Source organism: Chiloscyllium punctatum, chromosome 8 (genome assembly GCF_047496795.1).
Source record: "Chiloscyllium punctatum isolate Juve2018m chromosome 8, sChiPun1.3, whole genome shotgun sequence".
Classification (NCBI taxonomy): Eukaryota; Metazoa; Chordata; class Chondrichthyes; order Orectolobiformes; family Hemiscylliidae; genus Chiloscyllium; species Chiloscyllium punctatum.
This window is the reverse complement of record NC_092746.1, coordinates 47858823-47878303: the sequence shown is the minus strand read 5'-3', so window position 1 is coordinate 47878303 and position 19481 is coordinate 47858823. Positions and strand designations below refer to the sequence as shown.

The 19481-nt window shown below is 39.0% G+C and overlaps 1 protein-coding gene across 3 annotated transcripts in view; it reads left to right on the top strand.

The window, feature by feature from the left end:
* Nucleotides 1-12697, top strand: part of vps50 (VPS50 EARP/GARPII complex subunit) — a 181325-nt gene extending 168628 nt beyond the window's left edge. For all 3 annotated transcript variants that reach the window (XM_072575489.1, XM_072575492.1, XM_072575490.1), the window contains 6 exons: nucleotides 1110-1258; nucleotides 3540-3636; nucleotides 3805-3963; nucleotides 7698-7819; nucleotides 11479-11668; nucleotides 11916-12697. In XM_072575489.1, the coding sequence (XP_072431590.1) occupies nucleotides 1110-1258; nucleotides 3540-3636; nucleotides 3805-3963; nucleotides 7698-7819; nucleotides 11479-11668; nucleotides 11916-12035 (837 nt within the window). In that variant the 3' untranslated portion in view covers nucleotides 12036-12697. The remainder of the gene's footprint in view (nucleotides 1-1109; nucleotides 1259-3539; nucleotides 3637-3804; nucleotides 3964-7697; nucleotides 7820-11478; nucleotides 11669-11915) is intronic.
* Nucleotides 12698-19481: the final 6784 nt, after the last annotated feature.

The window sequence follows — 19481 nt, the reverse complement described above, 5'->3', positions numbered from 1 at the left end:
TTTAAAACAGAGGTGAGGGGAAATTTCTACACTCAAAATGAAGTGAATCTGTGGGATTCTTTAGTCCATAGAGCTGTAGAGGTTGTGTTGTTAATGATATTCAAGGCAAAGAGATTTTTAATTAGGGAATTGCGGATCACAGGGAAAAGGCAGTAAACTACTTTTGAGGTTTATCAGATCAGCCATGATCTCATTGAAGGGTGGAGCAGGCTCAGTGGTCTATGGCATATCTTGCTGTAAATGAAAAAACAAATGGGATTAAATCATGCAAATTATACGAAATGGGTGAATAGTTTAGGTACACCTCATTGAAATGTACACAGAGTACTCAAACTGTTGTTTGTAATTTCTCTCTAGCATATGTGGACATACTTTACTATTGTCAGCATTTCTACAATTGTCAGATATCTTGCATTATTGTGCAGTCGTCCATGACCACACAATTCTCGGATGCTTGTTTGAACAATAGTTACCCTGGATACCTTTAGGTAATGTGGGAAACTTGCAAAATGCATCAAAAAACCTTAATAAATGATGTACACCAACAGCGCTTAACACTGTCACTGTCTTAATTTCACAATGAATTCAAGGTTATTCTCATATCCTCTACCTCTATCAAACTTCAATCAGTCTAGAATTTGTAGACTGAATTTTCCCACAAAACTATCACCTGCCCTATAGCTAAGTTGCTGTTGGCTGTTGTCTAATGTCAATCATTCTCACCCTACCTTCAAATTCTTCCATGATGATGCTTCATTGCATCAAGTGAATAATCATAGGTCTCTGGCTTTTCCTGCTAGTGCACCATCAAGAAAGTACAGCTTGTTCTTGTTCTTGTTCTTCTACTACTGACTTACTATGCTTTCTAGGATTATCAAACTCTCAAAAGAACTGTATCTTGTTAACATTGTCTCGAAAACATGCAAAAGTTGTTCTCCGTTTTGTCCTGGTCCACCTGCCCTTGTACTGATACTCATCCTAACTCTTTCTCTGTTTTTTTTCATTATCAATTTGTTTACTTGCCCAGAGCTCTGACCATTATTTTTTCATGCGATAAACTAGTAGATGAATATGTTGTATTTATCGCATGCAATTTGATCTTTTTGTAGGAGGCACCACCTGAAACCGCTGGTCCCTTAACAGCAACAGAAGAGAGGAAAGAAAAGGTTCCAAGCCCACACCTCAGCCATCTCGTTGTTTTAAATTCTGCTGAAACACTATACGGTCTTGCAGAACGGGTCGTTGCTACAGAATCTTTGTAAGTTCCTGGGCAAATTTTGATGGAGGGTTAAAAGCACCATTTTTATTTTCTTTGTAAGAGAGGCTTTGAAAGTCCAACAATATCGAAGCTATTTACCATCAAAAGGGGTTCTTACGGAATCATAGAGCACTTACCACAGACAGGTCAATTGGCCCATTATCTAGTCTGCCTGTTATTTTCCCCTCATGAACCATATAATTTAATTCCTTTCATGCTCATTGCTAATGTACTTCACTGTGCCTCTTTTACAAATAGTTCAGGTAAAAAACACTTTGATTCAGCAAGACTTTGCGGCAGAAATACATATATTAAGAAAGGTGCTTTCAAGATTATTTCTAATCATCCTTTGGTTTAATTTTTTAATGAGTCGTGAAAAATAACAATTATGTATTCTAACATTTTGTAAATAACCATCAAATGAAATATAAATCTTAGTTGGATATTTGATATTAAAGCAGTGATGAACATCTAATGGTTAAGCATTGTAGATTAGATTACATTACTTAGTGTGGAAACAGGCCCTTCGGCCCAACAAGCGCAACCCACCCAGACCCATTCCCCTACATTTACCCCTTCACCTAACACTACGGACAATTTAGCATGGCCAATTCACCTAACCTGAACATTTTTTGGATTGTGGGAGGAAATTGGAGCACCTGGAGGAAACCCAAGCAGACACTGGGAGAATGTGCAAACTCCACACACAGTTGCCTGAGGTGGGAATTGAACCCGGGTCTTTGGCGCTGTGAGGCAACAGTGCTAACCACTGTGCCACCATGCCACCCACACCGTGTTGCCTTAAATGATTAAAGGAATTCTACTTTTGGGAATTTCCTGCTTAATCCTTTCTATCTAATTAGTTTATTTAGTTTTTGATCATCACTGAATTTCTCCTTTTATGGTTTGAAATCCATTTTCTGCGTAGGTACCTACAGAGATTAAGATTTAGATGGCAACAGTGGAGTAGGCTCATCCACTCCATCTACTTTTCTTTGTCTTTTTGTATTTCTTTTTTTAGTTTATTTTTCTCCTTACTTTCTGGAGAGAAAACTTGATCATGGTGGCAGCGACAGCATCACAACTTCTAGAGGTCCAGAATGTGGCAGCGGCTGGGGCCCTAGATCAGAACTTTGACAGTTGGAGATCGAGCCCAACGCTAGAAGAATGAGCCCAGCGCGGTGGTTAGGGAGGTCCCCCCCCAGCATCTGCAGTGATGGTGAGCGCAGGCAGGCGGTGGTTTCCTGGAGAATGGGCCAAAGTAGAGGAGATCGTGCCCTTGTAGGGAGTGCGAGCTTAGCATTTAGAAAGACTTGAATTTTTATCTTGGTTTTGTTTACTGTTTAATATTAAGAAGGACTGTCATGTTTAACTTTTAACTTTGTTTCTTTATTTTTCTACTTTGTACCTAAGATTGTGTACCTATGATTGTACTCCTAGGTACTTTTGTGCCTAGGTTGGTGCTGGGAATGGCGACATTGTATGCTTTTCACTGTATTCCTGTACTTCTGTACCTGAGAACATGTGACAGTAAATTCTAATTCTAATTCTACATGAACATTTTTTTGTAAGTTTACGAAATTTGCTGGCAGTCTAATGGATGAAATGTAAAGGCTGTGTAAATAATTTAGCTGAGGCAGTAGCCAGCCATTTTCATTCAGTCATCAACTGGATTCTTCCCAATCCTTATCTCTTCCATTCAGAAGTATCTTTGACGAGGTATGAATCTCTTGGACTTTGACTATGTAAAAAACTGTATAACATTGTCAGATGTATCTGATTGAGAATTGATGAAAGCAGTCAACTAAAGATATTTATTGCAAAACTTGGATTTAAAATCAGTGATTCAGTGTTAAGATGGAGGACTGTAACCAAACCAGCATGACTCGATTATTTGCCCCTTTTAACCCATTCTTATCAAATCTCCTGACCATTCTTATGAAATCTGTTCCTTTCTTGGATTGGGTAGAATTAATGATTTGCTTTGAGAATAAATGTGAAGGTGAATTCACAGTTTGAAGTTGTATTTTATAGATGCACCTCTTCAGAGTTCTCAGATAGAAATACCCCTTCCATAATTTCTTGTAATGTTCCAGATGACAGCTGACACAATACCTTCTCAGAGTGTTCGGAGATAGCTTGGACTGCAGATGCTGCTGCTCCCCTGCTCCTCTGATGCTGCTGGACCTGCTGTGCTGTTTCTATCTCCACAGTTTTATCAACTTTCCTCAAAGCTTTCAACAATTGCTTAATGAATAACTGGCCTTATATCTTTTCTCAGGGTATTTCTAGCTGATCAATTTGAATGTTTGCAGCCGCATCTTGATGCCATGATGCCTTCAGCCAAGAAGCCTTTTTTGCAGCAGTTTTATTCACAGGTCAGGACTCAAGTTTTCTAACTTAATAAGAGCACTACAGTTGTGATGTAGAGAAGAATTTTGCTAATTTTAAAATGCCTATTTCTGCTGAAATAAGATCTCATCCAGTTATTGGTTGGTTTGTTATATTTGGCTATTTTTCTTCCCTTCTGCTCTGACATCAAATAGACTGTGTCAACTGCAAGTGAGCTGCGCAAACCAATTTACTGGATTGTGGCTGCCAAAGCCATTGATTATGAACAGATGCTGCATCTTATGGCTAATGTTAAATGGGATATCAAAGAAATTATGTCACAGCACAATGTATATATTGATACTCTTCTTAAGGTAAGTGAAAACATGAAAATTATTGTAATGGCAAAGTATTACAATATATTAATCAGACCGATATTTAAATTACTATGCAGTATTACAGGGATGTTTCTGGAACTCCTGCTTTGCCTTTTCAGTTAATGCAGTACAGTTGAATAGTTTTGAGTTGCTTATTAATGAGAAACATAGTATTTGCTTGCTTTGATCTTAAATAATAAAATCTGTGCAATTTATACTAGAATGTATTTATTAATTAATGGCTAGATATACCTTGTGAATTAATTTCAACTGTATGTTAAATAAATAACACTGAAAATGAGTTTTAAATCAAGCATCATGAGTTTTTTTTTAAATTGGATAACTAGCTGAGTATCCACTTGCTTTCCTTCATGCAAGGTAGCCAGGTAGTCTAATTTACTACTGACTGTGGGTTGAAACAAATTACATTGTATAATTATTCATCTCCATTTCCATAATCTTTTCAATTTATTTAGGCAGTTAATTAAATAATGTATTTTTTTTTAAAATTGCATTTATTCCTTTTCCCAACTACTCATTTGAGGATAATTTTTTTACTAGTCTCTTTAATCCTGAAACCTCCCCCACCCACCTTCTCTTCCACCCCCCCCCCCCCCCGTGCATTCCTGTAGAATACCTTTTCATATGTGTTTAAGTTGAATGCAATATTTTTGTAGTATATGCTGGTTTGCAATCATTCCAAAGTAGAATATTTTACTGTAGTGTAGTGATGTGATTGCATCAAACCCACGATAGCCTGAATCTTCTGACTGCCATAATCACTATCAGTTTGTTGCTATTTTCTTACCCGGCGTCGGCACTGTGTGTTTTTGGGCCCAATTTGTTAACTGTGTAGGTTTAACTTCAATCCCACTGAATCCTCATGGTGTAAGAGCATTGGGAGAAGTCAAACCGTGCCTTCTTTTTACAGCACTAACTACCTTATTCCTGTAAGTGAAGCATTTAAATGTTCCAAAGCTTCATTGAAAAGCTACGGAGAGATGGAAGTGCCTTATGGTAATAAAACTGACAACCAAGAGTTGAGGGGTCTGGATCTTGTAAGTGGATGAGGGGATGGATTGTATTGATGGGAGTGGGAAGGTCAGGTCAAGTCAAGGGGTATTAGATTAGGGCAGGTCAGGGTGGGTAAGTAGTCAATCGTGGTGAGGACCATACAGTTGTCGGTTTTATAGTTGGGAGATAGAGCAGGTTTCAATCTCTCAGATCTTTTGCTGAGTAACTATCCAGGTGAATGAGTTATAGCTCATGAAAGTCTCCAACTGTAACTCAACTCTGACTGGAGACTTTATTACAGAATTCAGGCTGACAGAAGATTATCCATAAGTTTAAACTTTCAGATAAATTTCAAGGTCGCCAATGTAACAAATTCAGAACTTTTCAATTAGCTAATAGGCAACTTTCAGCATAAGTTACTGGAAAAAGGATCTTTATAAATTAATTGTAATAAACAATGTACAGAAATCTGGCACTGTATCTCCAGTGAGACTTGGTCTGGAAATTAGACTGATACCTTTATACACCAGGTCTGTTTAATTTTGAAGTTCCAATGTTAGAGAATGGTGGAACTTCTGTTTACTGCTATCGGTCCAGTTTCAGAGGGCAGGAACACTCTTCAAAGGTCAAGAGACCACATTGGGGACCTAGCTGGACCTTTGAAATCATAACCTGAGAAATGGGAGTAAGAGCAGACCATTTGGCCTTGTGAACCTGCTTGTCAGGTACCGCAGAACTTGACTTAACTCCACTTCTCTGGCTGCTCCCATAATCGTTCACTTCTGCATTAATCAAAGATCTGTCTAACTCAACTTTGAAAATATTCAATGATACAACCTCCATTCAAAGGCAAATATTTAATTCAGGAAAATAGCTTTGACTGTTTTGCCAAGAGGACAACTGATACACCTATGTTACGATTTGTAGGCTCTTCACAAGCTCCTCTTCCCAGATCCGTAACTATTTCTTCCCAAACTACTTATTTGAAATACCTTAATCAAATCCCCAATACCCAGAAGTCCTAAAACTGTCCAAACAAAGATTACAAATATTTGTTTTACATGTAAGGCAAGGCACATTATTGACCCTTGATCTTTCTGCAAACGTTGAGATTTACCAAATCATCCAATACCTATCCTCTGTTGTCTGACTCAATTACATTGTTTGCATAATGTTCTACTTTTACCTTCCACGTGTAGCATCTCTACCAACCTTTCCATTCTTGCTCTTTCTATGAAAGGACTTGCAAAATTTCATTCTTGTCACTCGTTTCATGAAATAATCCACTGACAAGGGGTCAATTTACATTTGTTCCACACATATGACACCAGACACCAAAGATAAAAACAATGACTGCAGATGCTGGAAACCAGATTCTGGATTAGTGGTGCTGGAAGAGCACAGCAGTTCAGGCAGCATCCAAGTAGCTTCGAAATCGACGTTTCGGGCAAAAGCCCTTCATCAGGAATAAGGTGAAGGGCTTTTGCCCGAAATGTCGATTTTGAAGCGACTTGGATGCTGCCTGAACTGCTGTGCTCTTCCGGCACCACTAATCCAGAACCAGACACCAAAGTCTACATTCCCAATACTTTCTATTTCGATACTTTCCACTTTTTCTATCCATTCTTGAATCAGCCAGTATTACTACCAGATGAACATTTGAAAACTCCTGTCACAACTCTATATTTTGTTAAAAATCACACAACACCAGGTTATAGTCCAACAAGTTTCATTGGAAGCACTAGCTTTCGGAGCGCTGCTCCTTCATCAGGTGGTTGTGGAGGGCTCGATCGTAACACAGGATTTATAGCAAAAATTTGCAGTGTGATGTAACTGAAATTATACATTGAAGAATTGATTGTCTGTTAAGCCTTTCATCTGTTAGAATACAGTGATAGTTTCACTTTTGTCATGTGTAAATCACAAAACCCTTTTATTTTTAAAAGTTGCATTCTCGGGTTAGCTGTTAACAATGGTGATAGCTAGACAATATGTTGAAGGTGTTAGCCCCCTGTGTTCTCTGTCTATGACCTGATGTTTAGATTGATTCCAATCTAAAAAGTGAGATAACAGAGTTTTACATAAATTCATGCAGTTTTTGAGCTCAGAGTTCTACATGAATATATTTTGTTACTAGGTTGATCATAATTGTAATTTCCTTCTCAATCCCAAGAATGAGTTTGCAAATCCATTTCCTTTATATTGGTAAGATCATAACTGTTGCAGTATCTACCTGTAACTGAAATCTTCATCACTACATTATTTCCTAGTCTCTCGACACCATAAATTTAAACTCTTAAACCTGTGTCCTCAAGGTGGTCCTTATCTGTGGCTGTTTCACCCCTCCCTCCAACTCACTTTCCAAGCTCTCTGTTCCATTGAACCTGACTTTTGTGCACTTTGCCTCACCAATGGTAGCCATACATTCAATTACCACTCAAGGAGGGCAATTCTCCACCTGTCCACTCTCCTGTCCTTCTGAAAGACCCTGTTTAAAATCTGTTTATTCACAAAGGTTTTCTTCATATCTCTGCTTATAGCTTTGCACCCCTGTGTACTGCGGCTCCCCCCCACCCCACCAGCTCCCCTTTGGACCACTTTCAAGTGCTTTGTGATATTTTACTGCACTAAAAGTGGGATAATATATAAGTTAATAAGATGTGTATAATTTTAGTCTAGGATATGTTTATGATTGCGATTGTTATCTGTCACTGCAGGAATTTGAGCAGTTCAATAAGAAGCTATCTGAGGTTTCCAAACGAGTGCGTATACCACTGCAGGTCTCTAATGTCCTCTGGGAGCATTGTATTCGGCTGGCAAACAGAACCATTGTCGAAGGGTAGGTTGTCCTTTTATTAAACACATTTCTAAAATTCAAAGTTACAAAATGGCATGCATGATTGACATCAACAATGTCTAAGTAAAAACCTCCATCCGCCATGACCATGGCCTCCAAGCTCTCCGTTTTTTCCTCTCCCGACATCCCCAACAGTACCCTTCCACCAACACTCTCATTCGTTTGGCCGAACTGGTCCTCACCCTTAACAATTTCTCCTTCGAATCCTCCCACTTCCTCCAGACCAAAGGGGTAGCTATGAGCACACGTATGGGTCCCAGCTATGCCTGTCTCTTTGTTGGCTACGTAGAGCAGTTGATCTTCCGTAATTACACCGGCACCACTCCCCACCTCTTCCTCTGCTACATTGATGACTGCATTGGCGCCACCTCGTGCTCCCGCGAGGAGGTTGAGCAATTCATCAACTTCACCAACACATTCCACCCTGACCTTTAATTTACCTGGACCATCTCTGACACCTCCCTCCCCTTCCTGGACCTCTCCATCTCCATTAATGACGACCGACTTGATACTAACATTTTTTTACAAACCCACCGACTCCCACAGCTACCTGGATTACACCTCTTCCCACCCTATCTCTTGCAAAAATGCCATCTCGAATTCCCAATTCCTCCGCCTCTGCCGGATCTGCTCCCAGGAGGACCAGTTCCACCACAGAACATACCAGATGGCCTCCTTCTTTAGAGACCGCAATTTCCCTTCCCACGTGGTTAAAGATGCCCTCCAACGCATCTCGTCCACATCCCGCACCTCCGCCCTCAGACCCCACCCCTCCAACCATAACAAGGACAGAACGCCCCTGGTGCTCACCTTCCACCCTACAAACCTTCGCATAAACCAAATCATCTGCCAACATTTCCGCCATCTCCAAAAAGACCCCACCACCAGGGATATATTTCCCTCCCCACCCCTTTCCGCCTTCCGCAAAGACCGTTCCCTCCGTGGCTACCTGGTCAGGTCCACAACCCCCTACGACCCACCTTCCAATTCTGGCACCTTCCCCTGCCACCGCAGGAACTGCAAAACCTGCGCCCACACCTCCTCCCTCACCTCCATCCAAGGCCCTAAAGAAGCCTTCCACATCTATCAAAGTTTTACCTGCACATCCACCAATATCATTTATTGTATCCATTGCTACCGATGCGGTCTCCTCTACATTGAGGAGACTGGGCACCTCCTAGCAGAGCACTTTAGGGAACAACTCCAGGACTCCCGCACCAATCAACCACACCACCCTGTGGCCCAACATTTCAACTCCCCCTCCCACTCTGCCGAGGACACGGAGGTCCTGGGCCTCCTTCACCGCCGCTCCCTCACCACCAGACGCCTGGAGGAAGAACGCCTCATCTTCCACCTCGGAACACTTCAACCCCAGGGCATCAATGTGGACTTCAACAGTTTCCTCATTTCCCCTTCCCCCTCCTCACTCTAGTTCCAAGCTTCCAGCTCAGCACTGTCCCCATGACTTGTCCTACCTGCCTATCTTCTTTTCAACCTGTCCACTCCATCCTCCTCCCTGACCTATCACCTTCATCCCCTCCCCCACTCACCTATTGTACTCTATGCTACTTTCTCCCCACCCCCACCCTCCTCTAGCTTATCTCTCCACCCTTCAGGCTCTCTGCCTTTATTCCTGATGAAGGGCTTTTGCCCGAAATGTCGATTTTACTGCTCCTCTGATGCTGCCTGAACTGCTGTGCTCTTCCCACCACTAATCCAGAATCAACAATGTCTAGACAAAGGTGACGGGAACCTTTGCAGATTTCAGAGCTAATGAGTTTAAGTCTATTAATTTTGTATTTTGTTAATCATGTTTACTTGAACTTTATAGTACTTACAAGAGGTATTTTTTTGTGGACTACAAGTCGGTAATCAGTAATCATTCATCAGAATAATGGATATTGGGATCAGTTGCGGCTCATTATCTTAAAGGATAATTTTGAGTCCATACTATCAAAACCAGCACAAAATAGAAATTGTTATACACACACTGCTATTTCTCAACCAATAAAAAGAAGAATCAGAATATTTGTTTTGCTTGCATGTCCAACTAGTGCTGATGAGAGGTGAGTCCTGCTATCAGTGTAAGCTTGGATAATTTGAATTACACGTTCAGCGGAGTTGGCTGATAGAGCAATATATTTACATATACTATATATCTGTGGTAGTAAGCCAAATTCAAATCTCACTAACAAACCCCAATTCAGATTCAAATTTATACATTATTCAGTGCTTTAACACGGTTTAGTCAACTTTAGGATACTAGTTTGAATTCAAACTGAATTTACTGGATGAGAGAGACCTCTAAGTAAATCATTTGAATAGTGTTTGACTCATTGATTAAAAAAATGTGAAATAACAGAATAGATATGCCCTTAAACTTCAGAAAAAAAGGTATTTGAATTTTATATAGTGTGGAGATCCCAGATAGCTAATGAGTACTTTTGAAATGCTTTTTTTTTAATGTAATTACTACTTGATTACTTCATATGAAGCTATTAAAGTCTGATACACAAGGAGTTTATAATTGTAACATATTTATAGGAAGTTAATTAAAACTATTAGTAATTTGCAGTTGCTTTGAGAGAATTGAATTATGTTCATTATTATCACAGAAACAACTAACATTCATTGGTTAGGTAGCATTGTGGTCTCAGTAGCTACAATATGATGATCAAGGTGGTGATGTCCAGTGAACAGAACAGGCTTGTGGAAAGTCTTTGGTAAATTCTTTCGTTTATTGGGTGAAATTCCATCCCTCTATCTGCTTCTGTACCACCTCAAATGCCTTCAACGTAGTTATCAACTTTGTTCCTTTCACCCGCAGTCATCTTAGCCTTTGCACCCATATTTTTGTATATCAATGTGAAGCAATTTGGTAACATTGTATAGTTAAATCTGAAGAGATGAATCAATTTTATTGAAAATGTTGCATTATCTTATTGATCAATTCGCATAGAGAAATGGATTATTCTTATTTAATGTATTTACAACCATGAGTTATTAAATCTCAATGTATTAATACCCATAGCTAAGGATGTTGCCATATCTGTCTGTCATTGTGGAAACATGATGTGGAGGTGCTGGTGTTGCACTGGGGTGGACAAAGTTAAAAATCACCCAACACCAGGTTATAGTCCAACCTGCTGGACTAAAGCCTGGTGTTGTGAGATTTTTAACATTGTGGGAACAAGCAATTTTGAATATTCAAGAATAGTTATTCCTGTGAAATAAGTCCTCTATGATCACTTTCTTTCCTTAAGATCAAACTGTCACTTGCCAGGGAAAATATTTTAAAACAAGAAAATTCCTTGAAGGTAATTCGCACTTGCATTCCAGTAATAAGTATGACTAATACCCAACAATTCATTAATATTTTGCAGTGCATGGCCACCAAGTTGCAATTTGTTTTGAAGAATTGTGCACAATTTGGTGTGCCAATTAAATTTTAATATCGGACTAGAAGATTACATCAACTTGGCACTAGAGAATATTTTCAAATAATCCTTTCTAATGAAGGCTGAGGGGCAACAAAATTTAGACTTTGCTGCAAGTCATAATTGAACGATTCATCATTTCCATAATTTCTGAGAGTTATATTTACAGAGTTGTCGTTTTCTTCCTTCCCTTTCCACTATTAGTTACGCAAATGCAAAAAAATGCAGTAATGAGGGACGTGCTTTGATGCAGCTGGACTTTCAACAGTTTTTAATGAAGTTGGAGAAGCTGACAGACATCAGGCCAATTCCGGATAAAGAATTTGTAGAAACCTACATTAAAGCCTATTATTTGACTGAAAATGACATGGAAAGATGGATTAAAGAACACAGGGTAAGAAGGGAAAAAGGCTGAAGTTTTTCTTGAACAACTGCAAAAATATTTTTGCAGCTGCAAAGTTTTAGATGTTAAACATGAATAATTTCACAGCCTATAAAACCGTTATGCTTCTGTTAAAATTTTAAATATCGACCGACAACTTTTATGTAAGCGTACTTTATTTTCTGTTTACATAAATTTGTTTTGCAAAGTTGACTGACTCTTTTTCCATTCTAAAATCTGACCTGTTTTCTTTGTGCAGGAATATTCAACCAAGCAGCTAACCAACCTAGTGAATGTTTGTTTGGGCTCGCATATAAATAAAAAAGCACGGCAGAAGCTGATGGCAGCTATTGATGAAACTGACAGGCCTAAAAGATAGCCCTTACCAATTGTTGTGCTCACTGTTGTTCAAGCTGGCACAGGGATAAATAAATCCACTCGAAATAAATAAATAATGGCTTTTTGTGTTACACGCATTTATGATGCATGTTACTTGTTTTCTGATCAAAAAAGCAATGTTACATGATGAACTGGGAACTGCTGCTTTAGTGTCTAATGTGTGTTAACATTTAGCTTCATTCCTTTCTTGTTTGATATGCCCAATCCTCCTAGTAATCCTGTTTTTAGAATCTATATGAAAACGATTCAAAATGTTCTACTTATACTTGGTGGGAGCAGGCTATAATTTTTTTATCTGTTGAAGTATGGGTTGTAAGGATTATATATTGTAACAGAAGGAAACCGTATCTTAGTAGTGTTACTAAGTGTGAAGTACTCTGTATTGAAGCAAATGTTAACGAAATTGATTTTACAATCATTTTTCAATATGTAAAAGAGTAAATATTAATAAATGAGGGCTGCTTATGCTTCATACAGAACTACTGTAAGTAAAGAAACACAAGTTAAATTCTGTACATCCTCATTTAATTTGTTCTGATATTAGAATTTGAAAGCTAAGTTGTTCCTTGTTAAAAGTGTATCATGGATTGGTATCTCAACAATAAAAAAAGCTCAAACTGGGAGAATTTTTATACCCTGCAACGACTTGTGTTGAATTAGTCATAATGTTACCTGGAGATTTTGTGTGTGGACAGCAAAATTTGATTTTTCATGACAATTTTCATGAAATGGATATGACCAGCTTCTTTAAAAGAATAAAATCATTGTAAAATAAGTCATCATTCAGAGACTTCCACTGTGTTATCACTAGGTTTACTGTGTGACAGTAAACTTAATCCACCACCTTGTTGCTGCACATTATTTGATGTACCCCACCCTTTTAATAGTTTCACTTTTTTCCATGACTGTTAAGGTATATATTCCTTATATGTATTTTTTTCAATTTTCCAGCACTTTTTGTTGTGTTTTCAGGTATGTATAGTTCTGCAACTGAGACTGGTTTCGTAATGGGCAGAGGGTAAAAATGAGTCTCCATGGGTGCTGTGCTAATGAGAAGCATCTATTTGAAAGTCTGATTTTGGGGCTAATTTTTAATTATCTTAAGAAATAGAAGCAGGAGTTGGCTATTCAGCTCATCGAGCCTGCTGCAGCATTCACTAATGTCCTGGCTTATCTAATTGTGGCCTGACCTTCACTTTCCTGGCTAACCATCAACTGTTGACTTGTTTGTAGATGAAAAGTCTGTAAGTCTCTGCTGCTCTCTGTGGTAGCTCCTTCCAAAGACTCATGGACCTCTGAGAGAAGGAATTCTTTTTCGTGTATGTCTTAAGCAGAATGCTCCTTATTTATTACTTAAACATGCATTGGGGGGGTTAGAGACCTCAAGGGAAGTATTCTCACTATACCACAAATCCTGTAATCTCGGCAGCATTCTTGTGAATCTTTTCTGCATCCTTTCAAGTTTAATAGGATCTTTCCCATTGCAGGGAGACCAGAATTGAACCATTAATGTCCTGTACAGCTGCAACGTGACATCCCTACTCCTATATTCAATGCTCTGACCAGTGAAGGCAAGCGTGCCAAATACCATCTTCACCACCCTGCTTACCTGCAACTCCACTTTTGCAGAAGTATACACCTGCACCCCCAGGTCTCCATTCAGCAACACTCATTTGGCCTACCATCAGCTGTATAAGTCCTGCCCTGGGTTGCATTACCAAATTGCAATGCTTCACATTTATCTGAATCAAACTACTTCAGCCACTCCTTGGCACATTGGCCCGTCTCATCTGCTAATGTTTTCTGGTTGTCGCTCTCTTTATCAATTTTATATTTGTAGTCCTTATTTTTAATCAACCCACATGCTATAATACCAATCGTCATAATTTGATATAATGCTGCTATGGTTTGATACATATTTCTATGTATCTCTGGGTATTGGATGCTCACATATAGTCTTTGAGGATGCTTTCTTTTTACCGGAATACCACCCTTGAGCATCCCTAATTTGTTTTTATCCTCTGGTATGAATTGCTCACTCCTCAAGTCTTATATATTTACATATTACTGAGTGCAGCTCGCTAACATTGTGTCAAAGGCCTTCTCTATTACATGTTAGGGGGTCTCACTTATTTTGCCCTGCTCCACTATGTCAGAGCAACATTACTTGCACATTCCATTACATCAGATCTTGTGAATAAGGATTAGGAACTTGTTCATCATTTGTCCTGCACTCTTGTGGTTTTTTTTCCCTCCTGTTTATGGTTTTCTGTCAGTGGGAAGTAGTGGTTTATAAGTAATTTAGAGTAATAATTTGTAGGGGTTGCCTTATTTAATTTAATTGTTGATCTGTAGCCAGAATCTAGTACATGCAATAAATAATGATTTTTGTTAAGTACAGAAACTTGGTCTGTGTTTCTATCAACTTAGGTATGAAAATCAGGTCATTTGTGGATTATGCACATTATTTTTAAAGACTTCAATGCCTGTGATAACTCTTGGAATAGTGGGGGTTGATTTCCACTGTGGCACCCCAATGAAGCAGAACAATATCTTTGGTCTAAACACGGACAAAAGAGCTGAGCTCTATTGGTGATTTGCGAGTAATTCCCTTGACATCAAGGCAGGATTTGCCCAAGTGTGGCACCAAGAAGTCTTTGCAAAATTGAAGTCATTGGGAATAAGGAGAAACCTTCCTATTGGCTGAAGTAATATCAAAAACAAAGAAGGATAACTGTGGTAATTGAAGACCAAAGATTTCGCACTCTGGATATTACAATAGGATTTTCTAAGGGTAGTGTCTTAACCAAACACTTTTAGATGCTGAATTAATGACTTTCCGTCCATAAGGCTAGAAGTAGGCAAGATCCCTGATGATTACACAGTGTTTAATGCCATTTTTGACTTCCCAGATACAGAAACAGTCTGTGTCCTTTTGCAGCAAGACCTGGTGTTGATTTTATCATTTAATGTGGTCTGAAGGGATGCCTAAGGGAATAAGAGAATTGATGTACATTGTAAATTAAAGGTTAATGGGTCTGAACTGGTTATATAAAATGGCGATTAGGTGCTTGTGACAGTGGTAGTGTCCCTATCCCTAAGCCAGAAGACCTAAGTTGAAATTCCAACTGCTCCAGAGGTGTGTAGTAATATCCTTGAATAGGTTGATTAGAAGATATCTTAAAAATAAGGAGCTAGGGACCAATAGTGTATGGATCTTAATAGGTGTGGTTAACAAATAAAACTCACTACATGTTAACTTGGAATCAGTTTAAAAATAGTTATGTTCTAGTGTGTGTACCATTGGTAACAGATGATGACTGAGTCAAAATGGAAAGTTTTAGGTTGCATAATTGTATAATCAGTGGAAGAATGATGTCACACTGTGGACTTGGGTCACATCTTTACCAAAGAAGTCACAAAGTATGGCATTGGCTCTTTTACTGTACAGACACAGCATAAGAAGCAAGTTTGTTTCTCAGAATTGGATCCTGATGTATTAAAAATTGATGAGCAGATTATTAATGTTCATGGACAAAATTGAACAATAATTTATTGACTGCTTTAGAGGCATGGTTAGGTTTTAACAAATTTAGTAAAGCTGAGGGTACTACTATGTAAGTGTATATAATGGAATTTTGTAGATTGTACTCAAGACTGCAGAAGTCTTATTTGGAAATTCCCCAATCTGTGCTGGCATTTAACTTATGAGATTGTATCAAAATATCAAATACAGATAGACTTCTAGTTCTGACAGGAGCTAAATTTGCAATTAAAGACACACTGCCAGAACAAATGTCAGAAGCACTGAAAAAGGTTCTGAGGAAAGCATTCCTTCCCAGCAATGCTCATAGGGCAATGAGGGTAATAGAACAGAAAATGGAGGACACAATGTTAACAATTTGGAGAGACCATTTAGGTATAGTTTGTAGTATGAAAGGAAAACTATACCTAAAAGAATTAAGGACTGAAACTCTACAGATAACTTTGAGCAGTGGAGAAAATTTGGGACTTGCAAGAAGAAACTTAATCCCAGAAATGCTCAGGGTGTAGTCATTCAATGTTTTGGGAGTGATTCAGAATACCATTATACCATAACCTGTCCCAAACACTATAATCAAATACTCAAACTAAATACCAAATAGGAGGTTCACAAGGAAAAGAAAATGGAGATACAGATCAAAGTGAAGTCGTTTTTTTTGTCACAAGAGGTTTCAGCGCAGTGGTGAATGTGAGATGGCAGTCTTTCCGACGTGCTATATTAGAATGTAGATGCTGATCGACAGTATGTGGAATCGATTGACTAAAATGCTGTCTTCACTGTCTGAGTAATAAGGATCCGAACCCAGTTCAAGAATTTGAATTCTGACCGGTTCCAATTTGGTGATGATAAAGCACAATAACATTTGGAGACAGTACTTATTCCTTGATTCAGGCTACTTTACAATCATTTTACTGGCACAAATGTAGTGTCTAGTGAAATATCCTTATTATCAAGTAGTCTTTTCACTGCTGAAACTGAATATGGAAACTGATATCACTATCGTACTTGAAAATGTGTGAATTTGTAATTTACATAGTCAGGACACTTGTATTCCATTAATGGAACAAAAGCTCCCCTGGATGTAGGTTTGCTCACTGAGATAGAAGATTCATTTTCAAACAAACCTTCCAGTTCAGCGAGCAAACCTACATCCAGAACCTCAACCTGAGCTACAAATCTTCTCAAAACCTTGCTAACAAGCTCTCCACTAAAAAAAATTAAAGAATTGTTATTGACATCATGATTCTATGATTAAATGTGAGAAATATAAAATATCAATCAATTATCTTAAAATTACACAGGCAGTTTGCTCATCCATCCTTCTGAAGGTTAAAATCTTCAATAAAGGCTGCAGGGTAAGGAAAGGGGCATACATTAAGCTATCAGAAAGCATAAATAATAGATGAGATTTTTAAGGAATATTAAAAGACACATCACAGAATTTAACAAGACAATTGATATGTATTCTCCCTGATAATGAGGGATAGGAGAGGGGGTTGGATGTTAATTTGCTAATGATGAATTTAGAGATGTGTATCTGAATAAGAAGGCAACACTTAAAAATAGGGCAGTATAGAAAGCTCTTCTAGCAATGGGAGCTGTGAACGGAATGATGTAATAATAAAAAAATTCATAAAAGTTTGGCAGATCAGCCACACTGCAGATTCCTATCTGCACTAGCAGTCTGCATTGCATTTAGCACTAGCGTGGTAAGAATCTGTTGCAGATGGAGAATATAGTCTGTTTCGAGTAGTCTATGGAAGGAATCTTAAAGTTCCAATGGTAATAAGTAATCAGCCCACAGCTTGAAAGGAGCAGCAATTAGTTCCACTTTTCTGTAGCATTTCAATACACAGCATTCATGTAGAAAGGCTCTTTCTTTTATAAAAAAAAAGACTCAGAAAGGATTTGATGAGCCTTAAGATACAAGTAAGGCTACCAGAACAAATGCAGGCAGTTTTGGCTTATTCTTAAAGAAGGGAACTTAAAGAATGGAGAGGGAAGGGTAAAGTTATTGATAAAGATGAAAAAATAATTATTATGCAGAATGGGAATCAGACTGTTGATGTCCACTCTTCTAGGTCATTTGAAATGGATTACAAATGTGCAGATTGGGAAGGAGCCAGGTACCCCTCCTATCCAAATGTTTCACAGCAATGTGGATCAAATCACTGCAGTTAACAGTTTCTGATGATGGATATGTCAGTTCTGATGGTTTGTACAAAGCCGTTGGCCCCAAAGAGCAGCAACCAAAAGTGGTACTAAAATCAATTTGTTTTAACAAAAGCAGCTGGTTAGTTGAGAAATTAGGCAATTAAAAGTCAAGCAGTGGAGAACACAGGAAAATATAAAAGCTGTATATGTGGATGGGATGAGCGGCAGGATACCATAGGTAGGAAACATAAAGTGCAAAGATGGAAGACAAGAAAATGCCATGTAAGCTCAAGAATTAGTCTGGGAGTAAACATGTTCCTAGAAAGAGATCATGAACCACTGAAAGGAATCCTATTAATTGGAGGGGGAGGTCAAGCGGTAGCAGTCATGGAAGACATAGAAAGCAAGATAGAGAATATAACTTAAAAAATATGAGACAAACCAGGAATACTAACAGGAGCAGAGCCCGTATGATCAGAAAGTCTTAGTAACCATGAACAAACTAGAAGACAAATTAATAAAAGATGCTGAGCAGCAAGAATTTCAAAGCTGGACAGAATTTGTGATGTTTGTGGGAGTGCCAGGTATGAAATAATAGCCCTATCACATAAGTAGATATGCACAGAAAAGATGACTTCGGATGTAAGTTATAAGCTTAATACAAGGCTAGTGCATGAGGTATGAAGAAAGCTGGGGATCAAAATGAGATGTCTACAGGTTTGCAGCTATGAATTCAATGCTGCGTGTTCTCGCTTGAAGCGTCTACTTTGGGGCGGTTCAGTGGTTAGCACTGTTTCCTTACTGTTGTGGTTCTGTTCGCCGAGCTGGGAATTTGTGTTGCAGACGTTTCATCCCCTGTCTAGGTGACATCCTCAGTGCTTGGGAGCCTCCTGAGAAGCGCTTCTGTGATGTTTCCTCCACCATTTATAGTGGTTTGAATCTGCCTCTTCCGGTCGTCAGTTCCAGCTGTCCGCTGTAGTGGCCAGTATATTGGCTCCAGGTCGATGTGCTTATTGATTGAATCTGTGGATGAGTGCCCTGCCTCTAGGAATTCCCTGGCTGTTCTCTGTTTGGCTTGTCCTATAATAGTAGTGTTTTCCCAGTCAAATTCATGTTGCTTGTCGTCTGCATGTGTGGCTACTAAGGATAGCTGGTCGTGTCGTTTTGTGGCTAGTTGGTGTTCATGGATGCGGATCGTTAACTGTCTTCCTGTTTGTCCTATGTAGTGTTTTGTGCAGTCCTTGCATGGGATTTTGTAAACTACATTGGTTTTGCTTATGCTGGGTATCGGGTCCTTCGTTCTGGTGAGGTGTTGTCTGAGAGCGGCTGTTGGTTTGTGTGCTGTTATGAGTCCTAGTGGTCGCAGTAGTCTGGCTGTCAGTTCGGAAATGCACTTGATGTATGGTAGTGTGGCTAGTCCTTTGGGTTGCGGCATGTCCTCGTTCCGTTGTCTTTCCCTTAGGCATCTGTTGATGAAATTGTGCGGGTATCCGTTTTTGGTGAATACATTGTATAGGTGTTCTTCTTCCTCTTTTTGCAGTTCTGGTATACTGCAGTGTGTTGTGGCCCTTTTGAACAGTGTCTTGATGCAACTTCTTTTGTGTGTGTTGGGGTGGTTGCTTTCGTAGTTCAGGACTTGGTCTGTGTGTGTGGCTTTCCTGTATACCTTTGTGGTAAATTCTCCGTTCGGTGTTCTCTCTACCATCACGTTTAGGAATGGGAGTTGGT